This window comes from Cinclus cinclus, chromosome 27 (genome assembly GCF_963662255.1).
Source record: "Cinclus cinclus chromosome 27, bCinCin1.1, whole genome shotgun sequence".
Taxonomy (NCBI): Eukaryota; Metazoa; Chordata; class Aves; order Passeriformes; family Cinclidae; genus Cinclus; species Cinclus cinclus.
The window spans coordinates 7,405,261-7,421,875 of record NC_085072.1 but is presented as its reverse complement, the minus strand read 5'-3'; the positions used below and the strand labels follow the sequence as shown (position 1 = coordinate 7,421,875).

General features: G+C 61.0%; 3 protein-coding genes across 3 annotated transcripts; 2 read left to right on the top strand and 1 right to left on the bottom strand.

Moving 5' to 3' along the window:
* Positions 1-321: 321 nt before the first annotated feature.
* INAVA (innate immunity activator) lies at positions 322-6,732 on the top strand. The gene is made up of 7 exons (XM_062509638.1): positions 322-367; positions 1,074-1,198; positions 1,277-1,396; positions 2,097-2,298; positions 3,757-4,159; positions 4,970-5,537; positions 6,640-6,732. The coding sequence occupies exons 1-7, from the start codon at positions 322-324 to the stop codon at positions 6,730-6,732; spliced, it is 1,557 nt and encodes a 518-aa protein (XP_062365622.1).
* A 1,078-nt stretch (positions 6,733-7,810) lies between these two features.
* Positions 7,811-12,264, top strand: SHISA4 (shisa family member 4). The gene is made up of 5 exons (XM_062509608.1): positions 7,811-8,020; positions 9,075-9,246; positions 10,428-10,561; positions 11,600-11,782; positions 11,868-12,264. The coding sequence occupies exons 1-5, from the start codon at positions 7,948-7,950 to the stop codon at positions 11,912-11,914; spliced, it is 609 nt and encodes a 202-aa protein (XP_062365592.1). The 5' UTR covers positions 7,811-7,947; the 3' UTR covers positions 11,915-12,264.
* Positions 12,265-12,885: 621 nt separating this feature from the next.
* LOC134054104 (myb-related transcription factor, partner of profilin-like) lies at positions 12,886-15,954 on the bottom strand. The gene is made up of 2 exons (XM_062509570.1): positions 15,468-15,954; positions 12,886-13,525 (listed from the first exon to the last, which is right to left on the bottom strand). The coding sequence occupies exons 1-2, from the start codon at positions 15,952-15,954 to the stop codon at positions 12,993-12,995; spliced, it is 1,020 nt and encodes a 339-aa protein (XP_062365554.1). The 3' UTR covers positions 12,886-12,992.
* Between the last annotated feature and the right edge of the window lie 661 nt (positions 15,955-16,615).

The following is a 16,615-nucleotide window of genomic DNA, read 5'->3' as shown; positions in this document are numbered from 1 at the left end:
GTGCCCAGCGAAACCAGCTGGGGTGGGAGCGAGAGGCTGCCCAGTTCCCCCCGCCTCACTGCACCTCCACCACCTTTGACCCCTTCGAGGGTGTCACCCTACCCCCGCCTTGCGCTGTCAGCACCCTTTATTTATGGTAGGACCTACAAGAAGGCAAAGCTGACATAGCCTCGCCTGCCGTCCGCCGCCATCGCGGCACGCCCGGGGTGACATGAGAGGGATATTGGGGGTGCAGGGTGGAAGGCCCTCAAGGGTACATCCCGGTTGGGGACGTGGGGACGAGCTGTGTCCCCACTGTTGCCCGCAGGGTCCCGGCTCGGCATGGGGGAAGCAAGTGACATGGACAGCGGGATCATGCTGCACTCGGGTGAGATAGGGGTTTGGAGGTGAGGGAGGTTTTGGGGTGCCCCTGTCACCCATGGGTGCTCTGATAGACGTGCCCCTCCTTCCCAGGCAGAGAATGGAGCACTTTGGTGCGTGGGGATACGCTGGGGACACATGAGCTGCATGGAGAAGGCTTTGGGGAAATGAAGGGGTGGAGGAATGGAGGCTTCCCTTGCATTTGGGGAGGCACCCCAAGTGTAGTGGGGGGTGCTCTGGACAGGATTTGACTCAGACAGGTTTGGCTTGGGATGGCTGAGTCAGACTGAAACGTTCCTCCTGTGCCCCCCCTCCTACTCCCCAGCAGGGACATCACACATGTCCCGGGGGGGGGTTGAAGCACCCATGGTGCTGCTGGGGGAATTTCATGCTTACCCTGGGGGATTGGAGGACCCATTTGATTGATAGAGGGTTTCCTGGGTACCCTGGCGGTCTTGGAACACCAGTGGGTGCTGCTGGGTGGGGAAAACAGGTGTTCCAGGGGAGTCAGTACACCCAGGGATGCTGCTGGGAGGAAAGGGAGGCACAGCTTCTTTGGGGAGCCTGGAGTACCTGTGGGTGCTGCTGGGAGGGTCATGGCTGCATTTTCCTCCCCTTGTGGTGGACAGAAACTATGGCAGGGAGGCTGTGGGGTGGCCGGGGGTGGTACTTAGGTGCTCCCATCCCTCCAGACATCCATGTGTCTGTTCCAGGCCCTGAGAGCCCGGTGTCCCCACCAAAGGAGCGGTTGCAGGCAGGGCGGCGGCAGCAGCAGGTGCTGGAGGCTCGGCTCAATGGCTGCATCCAGGAGCTGCGGCGGCTGTGCCTGCGTGAGGCGGTGAGCGGGGCACGAGGATCCCCTGCCCACCCTCACATGCTGCCATGACTCTGCTCAGTGTCCCTGTGCCATCCTCAGGAGCTCACGGGGACCCTGCCCTGTGAGTACCCCCTGAAAGCTGGTGAGAAGCCCCCCAAGGTCTGTCGCAGGATTGGGGCTGCCTTCAAGCTGGATGAGATCATCGTTCTGCATGGGGTGGTGAGGCAGTCCCTGGGGTGCAAAGATGTGGGGGACCCATCCCATCCCATCCCATCCCATCCCATCCCATCCCATCCCATCCCATCCCATCCCATCCCATCCCATCCCATCCCATCCCATCCCATCCCATCCCATCCCATCCCCTATGGAAGCTGCCTGAGGGTCACCTGGCAATGTTGCCATCCCCATCCCATGGGTGGTGGTTGGGTGTCATGTGCTGTAGGAAGGGCAGGGGGGTGCTTTCAAGCATGATGGATGGATAGTGTTGGGGTGCTGAGGTGTGCCAATGAAGGGAGGTCTTTGGGTTCTGAATGAAATGTTTGGTGTTGGGGTGCCCAGGAGATGGGACAAGGTGGGGTTCCAAGCATGATGGGTGTTGTTTGGGTGTTGAGTTAATGAGGTTATCATGGGGTTGTACACATAATGTGTGGAGTTGGGGTGCCAATATGATGGGTGTGGGGGGGGTCCCAGGTGTATTGGGGTGCCAGAATTATGGAAGGAGGTGGGTTCCAAATGTCGTGGGTAAGGGGTGGTGTCTTGAACATGATGGGTGGTGTTGGGTTCCAAGAATGGCACTGGGTGTTGGGAGATGCTGGGAGGGATTGGGATCCCAAATTCTGTGGGTGGTGTTGGGGTGTTAAGCACGATGTGGGGCTTGGGGGTGTCAAAGTTTTTTTCTGAGTGTGTCCCTCGCCCCCAGGACCCTCTGGAACAGGAGCGAGCGCTGCAGCTGCAGATTGCTGAGGCCTCCCGCCGGCTCTGCCGTGAGGAGAACATTGGCCGGCAGGTGCGAAAGAGACGGCAGATGGCGGCGTTCCGGGAGGAGCAGAAGCTGCGGGACCTGGAGCAGGTCCTGAGCCAGCGGCGGCTCCTTGCAGGGCAGCGTGACACCAGTGCCAAGGGTGAGATCCTCAAGCCCCTCAGATGGTGGGGGGATGCTGGAGAGCAGGGAGGCAGAATGGGGTGCTGCTTAGTTGGGTGTCCATGGGGAACACACCTGAATTCCACATTCCCTGTGAATACACCTCACTGGACGTAGCCTAGTTCTTCATCCCAAGTGCATGCACCCCTCTGGATGCATCTCAATCTGACATCCACAATGCTTGCACCCCAGTTCCCATCCCTGGTGAATGCACCTCCCTAGATGCCCCCCAATTTTGCATTCCTGGTGAATACATCCCCTGGATGCACCCCAAGTTTTCATCCCCTGTGAATACAGCCCAGTTCTACACCCCCAATGAATGTGGCCCCACCCCCAAAATGTCCCCAACATACCATCTCTGGTGAATGCACCCCAGTTCTCTATCCCTGCTGAATATACCCCTTAGATGCCCCCTGAAAGGCCTGGTACATGCACCTTGATATGCTCTCACTGTCAATGCACCCTTTTGAAGGTACCCCAATACTTCATCTCTGGTGGTTGTACCCTTGTGAGTGCACCCCAAAATTTTGTCCCCAGTGCATGTTCCCCAACACACCATCCCTTGTATATTTACCCCCTTGAACATACCCCAAAGCTTCATCCATGGTGCATGCACCCCAATAAATACCCAGTGGTACCCCACTGAATCCACCCCAGTACTTCACCTCCATTGATTGCACCTCCTGAATGTACCCCAATACTTCACCCTTGCTGCTTGCAGCCCATAACTATCCCCAGTCACCCATCCTCAGCACCTGCACCCAAAGGAGGGCAGGATGTGGCCCAGCTGCCGTGTCCCCATCCCAGTGGTAGCCATCCAAGGGGGTCCCAATTCTCTACTTCTCCCCATCCCTGTCTCCTCCAAAGACCAGGGCCATGGTGAGGTTGTCTGCTTCCCTGTTGGTGCCCCCAACCTGCACATCCTGGGCAGGCTGAGAACTGCACACGGCTTGGTAGAGCCGGCCTGGCCGGTACCGCTGCCATCCTGGAGCGTGTTGGGACAGGTGGCGTGGGAGAGGGGAACAGAAGCCTGAGGGGACGCACTGGGTGGTGGCGGGGCCGTGGGAGCACTTTGGCACCTGGAGGCGGCCCTGGCTCTGTTCTCACAGGGCCCTGCCCCACAGAGCTCAGTGCCTCTGATGAGAGCTCCGTGTGTGACACCAGCCTGCTGGAGGAGGGTGAGGGGGCTGTGGGGACCAGGGGGGACCCCTGGTATGTTCCCTCCATTCCAACCCTTCCTGTGTCCCCTCTATCCATATTCTCCCTGTGTCCTCTCCATCCCATTCCACTGCCCTGTGTTCCCTCCATGCCATTCCCCTGTGTGTCCCTTCCATCCCAACCCCCCACATCTCCCCACCTTGCCAATCATCAGTCTGTTCCCTCCATCCCAACCCTCTCTTTGTGTCCCCTCCATTCCAACCCTCCATCTTTCTTGCAGAGGACACACAACCACCAGGACATGCCACCCCACGGAGGTCCCCATCTCCCAAGGATCCCACCAAGGAGGAGGAGGAGGAGTCAGGGCTTCTGATGTCCCCCACCAATCCCTGGCAGGAGACCAGCCTGGACAGACCCTATGAAAGGGCCAAAAATCCCAGCATTGACCCTGAGGATGGGGAAACCCAGAGCTCCCAATGCTGTCTTGAGTCCCTGATGGCTGCCCCTGCCAGCTCCTTGGCCCCTGGCAGCCCTGACTCTGCAGGCTCCCCAGTGTCCAGGGCAGGGGACCTCCCCTACGAGTTCGTCCCCATCCAGACCCTGGTGCTGTGCCGGCAAGCAGGTTCCAGTGCTCCCAGCACCCCAGAGCCATCGGGACAGCAGGGACAGACCCAGTCTCTGGGGTATGTCCTGAGCATGGGGAGGATAGACAAAGGTTTCTGTAAGGGAGTATGAAGATAACCCCATGGAGAGAGGGATGGAGATAATCCCATGTGGAGGATGGAGCTCAGTCTATGGGAAGGAGGATGGGAATAACCCTGTGAAGATGATGGAGCTCAGTTCATGGGGAGGATGTTAGAAATAATCCAATAGGAAAGATGGAGATAGTCCCACTGGCAGTAAAATGGAGCTAACCCTGTGGGAAGGAGGATGGGAATAATCCTGTGGGAGAGGATGAAGAGAACCTCATGGAGATGATGGAGCTAAACCAATGGGGAGGAGGATGGAGATAATCACATGGAGAAGATAATGGAGAGAGTATCAAGGGAAGTGCGGACCTAACTCTATGGGGAGGGTGGAGAAACCTTATGGGGAGGATGGACATAATCCCATTGTGGGGGATGGTAGTAACCCCATGGAGATGGTGGAGCTCAGTCATGGGGAGGATGGAGATAATCCCAGAGACAGGATGAAGATAATCCTATGGGGTTGTGGGAGAAAACCCTGTTGGGCAGATGGACAGAAATCTACTGGGAAGAAGTTGGAGATAATCCCATGGAAAGGATGGAAGTAACCCTATGGAGATGATGGAGGTCAGCCCTCCATCATCTATCTGCCCCACAGGGAAGCTGGAGCTATCCCGTGGGAGAATGCTAGATGTCTCCCCACGGTGTGTCTGTGCCCCATACCCATGGGTGCACCTTTCCCAGGGCTTGCCTTTGTTTTGGGATGAGGGGAAGAGTCCTCCTGCAACCACAGTGTTTTGCCTGCAGGGTGGACCCATACTGGCAGCCAGCTGAGCCACGGGGCCGCAGCACTGCACCCCGCCGGCACCCCACCTACTACACAGTCACTGTGCCCACCTCCTGCATCCCGACCCCTAGCCCTGCATGCCACTCTGGCTCCGATGACAGCATCTCCAACCTCTCCAGCATCTCCTACGCCACCTCCCCTGGCAGCAGCAGCCCTGACATGTCCTTTGCAGTTCCACTGCCCCTTGCCGAGCCTGGTTACTACCGACGAGGTGCCCTCCAGCTCCTGCCGCCTGCTGGCCCCCTGACTTTCCTGTATGAGCAGGATCTGGCCCCACTGCGGTACCAGCGCCTGGTGCCCTCCCGTAGCCGCATTGTGCGCACACCCTCACTCAAAGACTACGCACCCGCCGGGGCCCAGGGGCTCTCCAAGGCCACTGTCACGGAGGAGCTCAAGTTGTGGCACCAACGCGCCCGGCTGAGGGGTGCCCGGCCCCACTCCGTCGACCGGCAAGGGGCTTTCCAGAGACCCCATGGTGGGACCACCAGGGATGTGCCTGTTGCTCATGGAGTCCTATCACTTGTTCAGGTAGGACATGGCATCTGGCTGGGAGTGGTCATGTGGGAGAATGGGGACCCCCTGGGTGCTGTCCTGCAGGTGACATGAGTTGTTACCCTGAGGTAGTATAGGGACATGTAGTTCTGGTGGGGTCCCATGAGGATTACTAGAGCAGGAGTGAAGACCTGAGGGGGTCCATGGGGTTGTATGAGGGTTGTTGGGACAGGACTGGGATCCCAGAAGGGACCCTGGGCCATGACCAGGAGGGTCCTGAGGAGAGGATTAAGGTCCTTTAAGATCCTTTGGGGCAGGGTCTGGACCCTCTGAGGGTCCTCTGAGCAGGTCCAAGGTCCTATAAGTTGAGTCTGGAGGGTCTCTGATGGTCCCTGGGGCAAAACCAGGGTCCTGAGTGGGTCCCTGTGGGAAGATTAGGGTCCAGAGGGAATCACAGGGGAAGAACTTGGGTCCCAGAGTGGTCCCTGGGTCAGGACTGGGTTACTGAGGAGGTTCAATGGCCAGGACCAGGGTCTTCTGTTCTTGGGAACAGAAGTAAGGTGTTTAAGGTCCTTTGGGGCAGGATGAAGACCAGCTGAGGGTCCCATGGGCAGGTTTGGAGTCCCATGTGGGTCCCGGGGGCTGAACCAGGAGCCCTTGGAGCAGGACTGGGGTTCCATATAGGCTTCTACTTTCTCTTGAAAGTAGGCAAGACCAAGGGCAAGACCAGGACCCTATGGGGGTTCCTGTGGCAGTACTGGGTTCCCAGGGGAAAGACCAGAACCTTAAGGGAGTTATTGGGGCAAGACTTGGGTCCCACAAGAGTCCCATGGGAAGGACCAGGACTTCAGGGGTGTCCTTAGGGCAGGATCTGTGTGGGTCCCTGGGGCAGCACAGGGGTGCCCTTAAGTGGGGAAGGATCCCTGCAGACATTTCAGTGGCCAGCTCCCTCTCTCCATCTGGGAGTCTCGCTGGGACAAATGCACCCATGGCTCAGCTGGGACACTGGGACACATGCCAGGCAAGTGGGGACCTGTGGCCATGCCCTCACAACTCCCCCAGCCCAAACCCAGGTACTGGGATGTGCCCCCCCACACAAGGTGGGGTGCCAACACCCACAGCATCTTTGTCCCCCCAGGGTCCCCCGGTGCAGGTGCTGCGACGCTCAGCAGCTGGCGTGCCCATGCAGGTCTATATGCCTGAGAACGGCGAGATTGTCACACAAGTGTGAGTGCCCACACCCCCAGCCCTGGTGCGGGGGCGCATCCTGGCTGGCCCAGGGGTGGCGGGGATGTCTCATGCCTCCCCACCCTAGTGTGGGGGCACAGGAGGGAGCCCCAGCAGGATGGCAGGGGCTGGCCCCCACCCTGGGTTCCCACACTGGCACTGCAGTACTGATAGGGACACTGTGACCCCAGTGCTTATGGTGACCTTGGTGTCACCACGATCCTGCATTTGAGGTTTTGGTCTCTAATAAAGGTGGGGTTTGGGATATGTCACTCTCGGGATGTGTCACCTCCATGTCCCCTCTGATGTCCCCCATCCCTGGGTCCAGTTGGCATTGCCAGGATGGGACTTTGCAGATTTGGGGTCTGGCTGTGCTTGGGCAGTAATGGGGTAATCTCAGTGCCAAGAGGGTGCCCCAGATCCAGCTGTGCACCCCTGGCACTCAGCTGGGAAAGGGGCAAGGACTAGAAGGGAAGAATGGAATGGAGGTGAGGGGTGCAAGGTTGGAATGCGGGAGGGTGCAGGGGAGGGGGGTGCAGGGGGAGGGAAATAAGGTGTTCAGGGAAAGGATGGGGTTGGGGAAAGAGTGCTGTGAACCAAAGTGATGGAGTGCAGGGAAGGGATGGGGTGCAGGGCAGACAAATAAGGAGTGCAGGGTGGGATAAGGTGGGAGAAGGGGTGCTGGGAGGGGAAATGATGGGGGACAGGGGGTAGGGAAGGGATTAGATGTCGGGTATGGTGTGCGGGGGAGGTGCAGGGAGTGGTGCAAGGACGAGCGAAAGGATGGGGTGCAGGAAGAGGGGAAATAAGAGTTGCTAGGGAGGTGCAGTGGTGGTGGGGGGGCAGTGCCAGAGAAGCCACTCCGGTCCCTGCATCCTTGCCCGACCCTGGCAGTGCCCGGGGCCGGCGGCGCTGCTCCTCCCGGTGGGGGAGGGGGTAGGGCGGGGGCCGGTGGCTGCGGCGGGAGGCGGCGCTGGTGGGACGGAGAAGGGGGAGACAACGGGCAGCAACCGAGCTCCGCCGGGCTGCGGCGTCACTGCGGGCCTGCGCCGGCCCTGCACCGGCACCGGGAGACACCGGCAGAGCGAGCGGCCCCGCGGCACCGGCGCCGGGCGGCACCAGGACCGGCCACAGGAGCGGACCCGGTCCCGCTGCCGCCGCGCAGCCACGGCCGCTGTCCCGGGCAGCGCTGAGCGGGGACACCGGGCCCGGCCCCGGGATGGGGCCCGGCGGCCCCGGGAGCGGCTGGCCCCTGGCTGGGACCCTGCTGGTGGCCGTGGCCGCCTCGATGGGTAAGAAACATACGGGGACCGGGGAGGGCCATGGGATCCAGTGCCACCCTGCGACTGGACATGATGCCACCAGTGCCACACGGGGATCCCGCTGCGTGGTACTTGGTGCCACCAGCCGTACTGAGTCGTGCTACGCACGGTCCCTTTGACCGGGGGTTGCTTGCAACAGTGGCCCCCTGCGCACTGTGTCTTCCCCCACAAGCCTCTCTCCCATTTGCCGCTTTCGGGTGTTCCCGGTAGCCGCTGACCACCGGGAACAGCAGGCACGGAGCTGATGGCTAACGGAGCCCAGCCCTGGGGAATATGGGGGCTTCCCATGCGTGAACCCTGTGCCTCAGTTTCTGCACTTGTCCGAGCTCCCGTGGTCCCATTTTGGGGTGTGTGAGACTCCCACGAAGCCCATTTCCTTGGGTCCCCGCCCGCTGCCCGGGCGCCTCCGGCAGCGCCCGGGCCTCGGCCCGCGGCTATTTCTGGGAAGACAGGTGGCTCCGGACAGAAATAGCGCAATAGCGCGGGAAGTGCCACTGGAACACGCGGAAGGAGTGGAAGCTGGGGGATCTGGAGAAATCTGGAGTGGTCGGAGAGCTGAGTGGGATGGAGGGGAGTCTGCAAGGGTGTAGGGCTGGATGGAACAGGATGTGGGGGTACATAGGGGCAGGGTTTGGAAGGGAGTGGGATTGAGGAGGATATGGGGGTACACAGGGGCAGGATGGAGCAGGGTTTTAAGGGATATGGGGCAGGATGGAGCAGAGCAGGGGTTTGAGGATACATAGGGCACAGTCTGAGTCCATGGGGCAGGATGGAGCAGGGGATGGGGGATGTGGGGCTGGGTATGAAGGACAGGGGGATAGGAAGGAGCAGGGTATTTGGGGGTGTATAGGGGCATACTTTGGGGGTCCATGAGGCAGGATGGACCGGGGTTCAAGGTAAAAGGACACAGTGGGGTACAGCTGTGCTCATGTTGGGGGATGAAGGGCATGGAGTGCAGCTGATGTCCCTGAGGGTGGTGATGGCCAGGTGCTCCAAGGCCCTGGTGATGGGCGGCTGTCCACAGTGGCCGGGGGCGAAGACTGCCTGTGGTACGTGGACAGAAACGGGTCATGGCACCCTGGCTTTGACTGCGAGTTCTTCACCTTCTGCTGCGGCACGTGCCACCAGCGGTACTGCTGCCGAGACCCTCTGCGCCTGCTCACCGAGCGCCAGCAGCGCCACTGCCTTGCCTTCAGGTGCCACAGCTAGGGCTGATGGGGCTGGGGGCTCCCCTGGGTGAACTGGGTGCTGGACACTAGTACTGGGTGCTGGTCATTGTGTGCTATGCACTAGGCAGTGGTGCAGTGGTGCTGGACACTGGTATTTGGGTGCTGGGCAGTGGTATCTGGGCCCTTGTAGTGGGTATTAGGTATTGGGTGCTGGATATTGGTATTGGGTGCTGGGCACTGGTACTGAATGCTGGCCAGTGGTACTGGGGGTTGGACATTGGTACTGAGCAGTGGCACCAGGTGCTGGATGCTGGGTGCTGTGCACTGGTACTTGGCGGGGTCACTGGGTGTTGGGCACTGTTACTGGATCTTGAATGTGGGTGCTGTTCACTGGTTCTAAGCTCTGGGAAGTGGTACTGGGCAGTGCTACTGGCTTGTCAGGCTGTGGGTGCTGGACACTAACACTGGGTGCTGGGCATTGAGTGCTGGGTACTGGGCACTGCGCAGTGGTGCTGGGTGTTGGATACTGGTACTGTTGGGCTCTGGGCACTGGTACTGGGCACTGGTGCTTTGCAGTGGGTGCTTTGCAGTGGGTGCTGGGAGCTGCTACTGGGCACTGTGCGTTGGGTACTAGTACTGGGTACTGGGCTCTTGGCATTGGTACTGGCTGGTATTGGGTTCTGGGTGATGGACACTGGTAATGGGCACTGGTTGCTATGCACTGGATGCTGTGCACTGATATTAGGTACTGCACATTGGGGGATGGATGCTGCGGATTGGTCGCTGGTACTGGGTGTTGGCACGGCGTGCTGGTGCTGAAAACTTGTACTGGGTGTTGGCACTGGGTGCTGGTGCTGAAAAATTGCACTGGGTGGTGGGCAGTGGTTACTGCTACTGATTTCTGGTCACTGGGCAGTGGACACTGGTATAGGACATTGGCACTGGGTTCTGGGCACTGCTACTGTGTGGGCAATGCTACTGGGTGCTGGGCAGTGGTTGCTGGTACTGGGTGCTGATAGCAGTGCTGGATAGTGTCACTGGGAATTGGTTCTGGGCACTGGGCAGTGTCACTGGGTGCTGGGCAGTGGTATTGGACGGTGTCCCTGGGTGCTGGGCATGGGACAGTGGGCAGTATCAGTGGGTACTGGCTGGGGGTGTGTGCCTTGGTGCCCCCCAGGCCCTGCTCCCCACACCTGGGCATCCCACAGCCCCAAGACCATCGCGGGCATCGCCTCAGCCGTGGTGCTTTTCATCGCCATCGTCACCACCATTGTCTGCTGCTTCATGTGCTCCTGCTGCTACCTGTACCAGCGCCGGCAGCACCCCCGCACCCCCCTGCAAGGTGTGGGGATGGGGGGCAGGGATGGGGGTGCAAGAGGAGGCGGTGCAGGAGGGTCCTGTAGCAAAAGGGGGTGGAGCAGGGTTGAGGGGGCCTAGAGGAATTCAGGGGAAATGGGGGTCTGGTGGGGGTCTGTAGGGATGGGGGTGAGCAGGAGGAGGGGATCAAGAGGATCCTGCAGGTAAGGAGGTGCAAGGTTAAGATGACCTGGGGGAATGGGAGGGTGCATGGATGGGGTATGCATGAATGGGGGATGCAAGAGAAGGCTTGGTGCATGACAGTGCTGTAGGTACAGGGTGGGGGATTGGGAGAGCCTGGATGGAAGCCTGTGGGAATTGGGGTGTGTGTAGGTGGGCTGTAGGGATGGGAGGTGCAGGAGGGTCCTGTAGGTAGAGAGTGGAGGGGTTTGGGAAGAGGTGAGGATGGGGGGCCTGCAGGAATGCAGGGGTGGAGATTGGAATGTGGGGGTTGGACAGCAGAGATGGGGTTCTGCAGGAGGGTTCCTGAGGTAGAGGATGGTGGGTTTTTGAGGGGATCTCAAGGAATGTAAGGAGGCCTGGGGATGGAAAGGGGAATGGGGGTTTGCAGGATCCTGTAGGTACAGGGTGAAGGGATCTGGGGGGGGGCGGGGGTTTGGAGATGTGCAGCGGTGTTGGGGTGCAAGGTGGAAGCTGAAAGGATGATAGGGAGCAGAAGAGTCCTGTAGGTGTGGGGTGAGGGGGGGACGGGGGTAGTGGAGGAGGCAAGGAGAAGGGGGGCTGTTGGAATGCAGGGGAAAATCAGGAGGGTGGGGGGGGGGGTGGACTGCAGGGATGGAGGAGTAGGGTACAGGGATGAGGGAGCAGGAGAGGTCCTGAGGTACAGGGTGGAGGGGCTGTGGGGCGGTGAGGTGGTGGGACCTGAAGGGATGCTGGGGGAAAATTGGGCACTGGGCTGTGGATAACACCCCAGTGCCCACCACCCTGAGGACCAGTGCCACCCTTAGGTGCCATCCCCATCCCTGTTGCGGGGTGCTGCAGACCTCCCCAATCTCTCCTGCAGGCCCGGAAATCCCCCTGTCCAGCTACCCCCCTGCAGCTTTGCCAGCTCCTGTCCCTGTGGACTCCAAAGCCGGCCCTTCGCCTCCCCAGCCTGGCTTCACCCCCATGGCCACGTACCCCCCGCCCGGCCCCGCCGCCCAGTACCCCACGTACCCCTCCGGCCCCCCTGTCTACTACCCCACAGGTGAGCACCAGGGGGGAACGGGGACCCTTCCTGTTTCCTGGGGGGGCCTGGCGGCCCAGTGACGCTCCGTCTGCTCCACTTGTAGCACCACCACCCTATGTCCCGGCACAGCCCAGCTACCCTGGAGCATAAGCCCCCATGGGGACCCTTGAACCTGCCACCAGCCAGCGGGACCAGGCCGGGGATCCCGGTAGCCCCCCTGGCGCTGGGGGGCTGCCTCAGCCAGCGTTGGATCCAGCTCTTCCCGGCCATCCTGGGGTGATCCAGTGCAAGCAGAACAGGGCAGCCCTTGTGCTGCACACTGAGCCCTTTGTGGGTGCCTACTCCCCCGGCTCTGGGTGCCAGCGGCTCTGAGCACTTGTGGGGGGTCCACAGAGAGAGGGGGGGGTTCCCCCAAAGGCTGTGCACCTCTGTCTCCTTGCACACCCACCCCACATTCATCCCTGGCTCTTCTTTCCCCTGGGGTTGGCATTAAACTACGTCTTGTGCCCACAGCCTGATGTCTCTGTGACTCTCTAATGGGGAAAAAAGGGGAGGGCAACGGCCCCAACCCCTTCCTATGAACTGTAAAATGGGGGAACATGAATTCCACCCTCTCCCTTCTGTTCCTGAGACTTCTCCATCCCAAAATTGTGTTGGGACTGGTAATTCCCACCAAATCAGCTGCTTGGATGAGCCAGCCTGGAGTGCTGCTACCCACCCAGGCCCCCTCACTCAAAATGGGGGCATGAAACCACCCCTGGAATCTTTCAGGTGAGAAAACAGCAAATTCAGTGCCAGGATTGGGATTGTGGGTGCATGAATAATTCGTCTATCCATGCCCCCTCCCCCGGACAGGAATAAATGGGAAAGGGTGGGTGGGTGGGTGGTGTGTAACTCCAATGGTTGCTCCTGATGGGATTCATCCCCCCCAGCATCGTTAGCTAAATTTGGGACCAGAGTCCATCAGTCCAGGAGAAAAGAGCCAAAGAGCCACCTGAAAGCACAAACCCCTGTTCCATCTCCCAGGCCCCTGCAATTCCATCACCCCCAAGAACCCTCTGAGGTGCCCGGTGTGGGGGGAGCCGTGATGGTGCAGCTCCAAGTTTTATTGAAGTGGGATGGAGAGGAAAAGAAATAATAATAATAGTAATTAAAAAAATAAAAGCAGGGAGGTGGGTTCTGAGGGGAGGGGTAGGGGTGTGTGTACACAGCCAGCTGCGTGGGGGGCTCAGGATTTGGGGACCCCCCGCTCCCGGAGGTAGAGGTCACGGATTTCGGCCAGGCTGCGGCTGAGCACGCCCAGTGCCTGAGCGATGCCGCGCAGCACAGCCGTGGTTTCATGACGGCTCTCGGCGTATTCCCGGCGGAACGCCCGCATTTCCTGCACCAGCCGCTCATTGGACTGCACGAGGCTGAGCTGGGGGCACTCGGGGGTCTCGTCCAACCCCGCCGGCCCGGGGGGCCCCGCCTCTCTCGAGCCGCAGTGATTGAGCTGCTCGGCCTCCTGCTCCAATAGCAGACTCGGGAAGTCGGAGCCCAGCGTCTCCTGCTGCCCGCCTAGGTCGCCGAGGGAGAGTTCGGAGGGTGCGGGGCGCGGGGGGCTCCGGCTCCAGCCCTCACACAGCTCGCTGGGCGGGCAGATGCCGGAGCGGGGCAGCCGGCAGTCTGAGCCGCGGCCGGGAATGCCGCCAGCAGCGGGACCGTGGAAGGGCTCAGTCTTCACCTCCACAGGCTCCTCCTTCTCCGGCTCCTCCTTCACACCTGTAGGAGGGACGGGGAGCGCAGGGCAGCTGCAGGATCTCCCGTGTCCCTAGTGCCCCATGGACCAAGTGACAGACCCTCTTGTCTCCATCCCTGGGCTCCCACATCCCCTCTCCTGCACCCAGTCCTAGTTCCATCTATACCTATCTCCAGAGTCCCATGTCCTTCCTGATGGTTCAACCCCATCCTGTGCCCCCTGCCCTCTCCTGTTTCTAGTACTCCCATTCCCCTGCCCTGAATGTGGTGTCCCCATGTACCTGCATAGTCCTGGCACCCCTACATCCCTGTCCTAGTCCACACATATCCCTGTACTGAATGTGGTGCCTCTATATGTCCCTGCTTGGTCCTGGTATCACCATGTACCAGTCCTCACCCCACTAACCCATGGCCCTGTTCTGGTCCCAGTACTGGCACGTTCCTTGTCTCCTTGCCCCATGTCACTGTCCCAATCCCATGACATCTTTGCCCTGTTCCCAGCCCCCTCTTATCCCTGTCCAGGTCCCAGTACCCCCTCGCTTCTGTCCCTGTCCTAATCCCAGCCTCCCATATCCTTGTCCTGATCCTGGTACCCTTCTGTCCTGGTCCAGGTGCCCCAGTCTCCTATGTCCCTGTCCTGGTCATCCTACTTCCCTGTCACCTGTGTCCCTGTCTCAATACTCCATGTTTGTATTCCTTTGCCCTGACTCTATGTTCCCTCTGTGTGCCTGCCCCAGTCCCTCCATGCACTTACACTGGTCCCATTGTCCTGGTCCCAGTTTTTCCCACATCTTGGTTCCAGTCCCCTCACATCCCTGCCCTGTTTCCCTGGATATGCGTCCCAGTTTCTCCAGTATCCCTACCAGGCCTATTGATTCCTCAGGTTGCCCCAATATCCCTCATGTCCCTGCCATTGTCCCCTGTATCCATGTCCCAGTCCCCCATGGCATAGTCCCAGTGTCCCTGTCCTGGTCCCTCTACACACCTGTCCTCTTCCCAGTTTCTTGCTCCTTGTCCCCTGCTCTTGGTCCTGGTCTCCTGTGTCCCTGTCCCAGAACTATGTTTCTGTCCTAGTGCTCTGTGTCCTGGTTACTCCATGTCCCTGTACTGGTCCCAGTGCCTCTGTGTCCCTGTCCCAGTTCCCCATGTCCCTGTCTTAATGCTCTGTGTCCTGGTTTTCCAGGTGCTGATCCAGGTCTCCTGAGTCCCCATCCCCATCTCTCCATGCACCTGCCCCTGTGTCCTGGTCTGGCTGTGTTCCTTCCCTGATCCCCCACACCGTGGTCCTGGTCTCCTGTGTCCCTGCATGCACCTGCCCGGGTCCCAGCGACCTGTTTCAGTCTCAGTTCTCTTGCATCCCAGTCCCCCATGTCTGTGCCCTGGACCTCCACATCCCGGTCACAGTATCTCCATGTCACTGTCATGGTGTCCTGTGTCCTGATTCCCTCACTTCCTGGTCCCCTGTGTCCCTGTTCCTCCTATCTTCTCTGAATCGCAGTGGCCCTGTGTCTGTGTCCTGGTTTTCCAAGTCCATGTCTTGGTCCCGCACGTCCTGGTCCTGGTCCTTGTCTCTCTTGACCCTCTTCCTCCATGCATCTGTCCTGGTCCCAGTGTCCTTATGTACCTGTCGCTTGTCCCCACTTCCTACACCCATTTTTTCATGTCCCATTCCACCTCATCCGTGGCCCCTTTTTGGTCCCCCCATGTCCCATCCCTGCCCCCAGTAAGTCCCTGCCCCGATCTCCCATGTCTGTGTCCTGGTTCTTCATGTCCCTGTCCCACGTGTCCCCGTGCCTGTGTCTGTGTGCCGGTCCCCCCGCATCCTGGTCCCAGCATCCCCGTGACCCTGCCCCATTCTCCCCTGTCCTAGTCCTGGTCCTTCATGCCCGTCTCTCCACTCTGCCGTCTCGGCCCCAGCATCCCCGTGTTCCTGTTCCGTCCCCCCCGCCGCTCCCCGCACACTCACCGTGCTGTGCCGACCCCTCGGCGCTGCGCATCGGAGGCTCGGTTCCGGCGGCGCCGCGAAGACCCCAGACGGGGGCAGGGACGGGGGCGGGTCCCGGGCCGGGCTCGGCCGCGCCGTTCCCGTTGCTCCCGTTATTGCCGATGCTGATGGTGTTCCCGTTCCTGGCGGAGGCCCTGCCCGCCGGGGCCTGCCGCTCCAGCCGGTGCCGGCTGATCTTGTCCCCGGCGCGGCGGCGTAGCCCCCGCCAGCGGTTCTTCACCTCGCCGATGTCGCGCTGGTGGCGGCCGGCTGCGTTCACCTTGTGCGTGATCCGCCACCAGATCTTCTGCTTCTCGTATGCATTCACGGTACCAGCCGCGGCGCCGAACAGCAGCGGCTCGTACCGGAGCACTTCGCTCATCAGTACCTCCAGCTCCTGCAGCGTGAAGTTCGGCTTCCGCTTCAGCAGCCCCCGCCGCGCCCCGCCGCCGCCGCCCGCCGCCGCCATGCTCCCCGCCGCCGCCGCCTCATGCCGCCGCCCCGCCATCCATCGCCGCCGCCGTGTGCCCTGCGCCGGTTCCCCGGTACCAAGCGGGGGGAGCCGGACACCCCCGATAGCCCCCGTCGGGCGCTGCCGCTACCGGGGCCGCGGCAGACCGGACGGGCCGGGGCTGCACCCGCCCCCGCTTCGTTAACGGCGGCCCCTGCCGGCCCCGCCGCGCACAGCAGCGCCCCCGGGGCGTTAACGGCGCCTCCTGCCGGGCTCCCCCCGGGAGCTGCACTTCTCCGCCTCACCCAGGACCCCCTGATTTTAGGTGATACCTCCGGTGTTCGGGTGACGCCCCTGGTGCTCTCACCCCGGGGCCGGCCGGATGCCCGGTGTGGAAGGTCCCAATGGCCCCGAGGTGCCCGGTTAGGGTCCTGCGTTAGCAGGGGCCACCCCAAGGGGCAGGAGTGCGGGGGCAAGGGGCGGGGGGACCCCCCGGTACCGATGCTGCTCCTCCCGCTGAGGCCACGGCACTGTGCGGCTGCCAAAGAGGCGTTTCACTGGTACCGGGAGCCGCCTCTCAGCCACGCACGTGGGTGTTTCAGGACAGGGTGAGCCTCCTAGGAGGCACCCAGGTGCTGCTGCACCCCCAACACGGCCCCGGCCCCGTAGTGACAGGGCA

Bases quoted from the DNA above. Each gene is read 5' to 3' on its own strand.
- INAVA (XM_062509638.1), top strand. From the start codon at position 322: ATGGGGGAAGCAAGTGACATGGACAGCGGGATCATGCTGCACTCGG. The intron at 1,199-1,276 runs GTGAGCGGGGCA...TGCCATCCTCAG, and splicing joins GGCTGTGCCTGCGTGAGGCG to GAGCTCACGGGGACCCTGCC. The intron at 5,538-6,639 runs GTAGGACATGGC...TTGTCCCCCCAG, and splicing joins GAGTCCTATCACTTGTTCAG to GGTCCCCCGGTGCAGGTGCT.
- SHISA4 (XM_062509608.1), top strand. From the start codon at position 7,948: ATGGGGCCCGGCGGCCCCGGGAGCGGCTGGCCCCTGGCTGGGACCCTG. The intron at 8,021-9,074 runs GTAAGAAACATA...GGCTGTCCACAG, and splicing joins GGCCGTGGCCGCCTCGATGG to TGGCCGGGGGCGAAGACTGC. The intron at 9,247-10,427 runs GTGCCACAGCTA...GGCATCCCACAG, and splicing joins CGCCACTGCCTTGCCTTCAG to CCCCAAGACCATCGCGGGCA.
- LOC134054104 (XM_062509570.1), bottom strand. From the start codon at position 15,954: ATGGCGGCGGCGGGCGGCGGCGGCGGGGCGCGGCGGGGGCTGCTGAAG. The intron at 13,526-15,467 runs GTGAGTGTGCGG...TCCCTCCTACAG, and splicing joins CGAGGGGTCGGCACAGCACG to GTGTGAAGGAGGAGCCGGAG.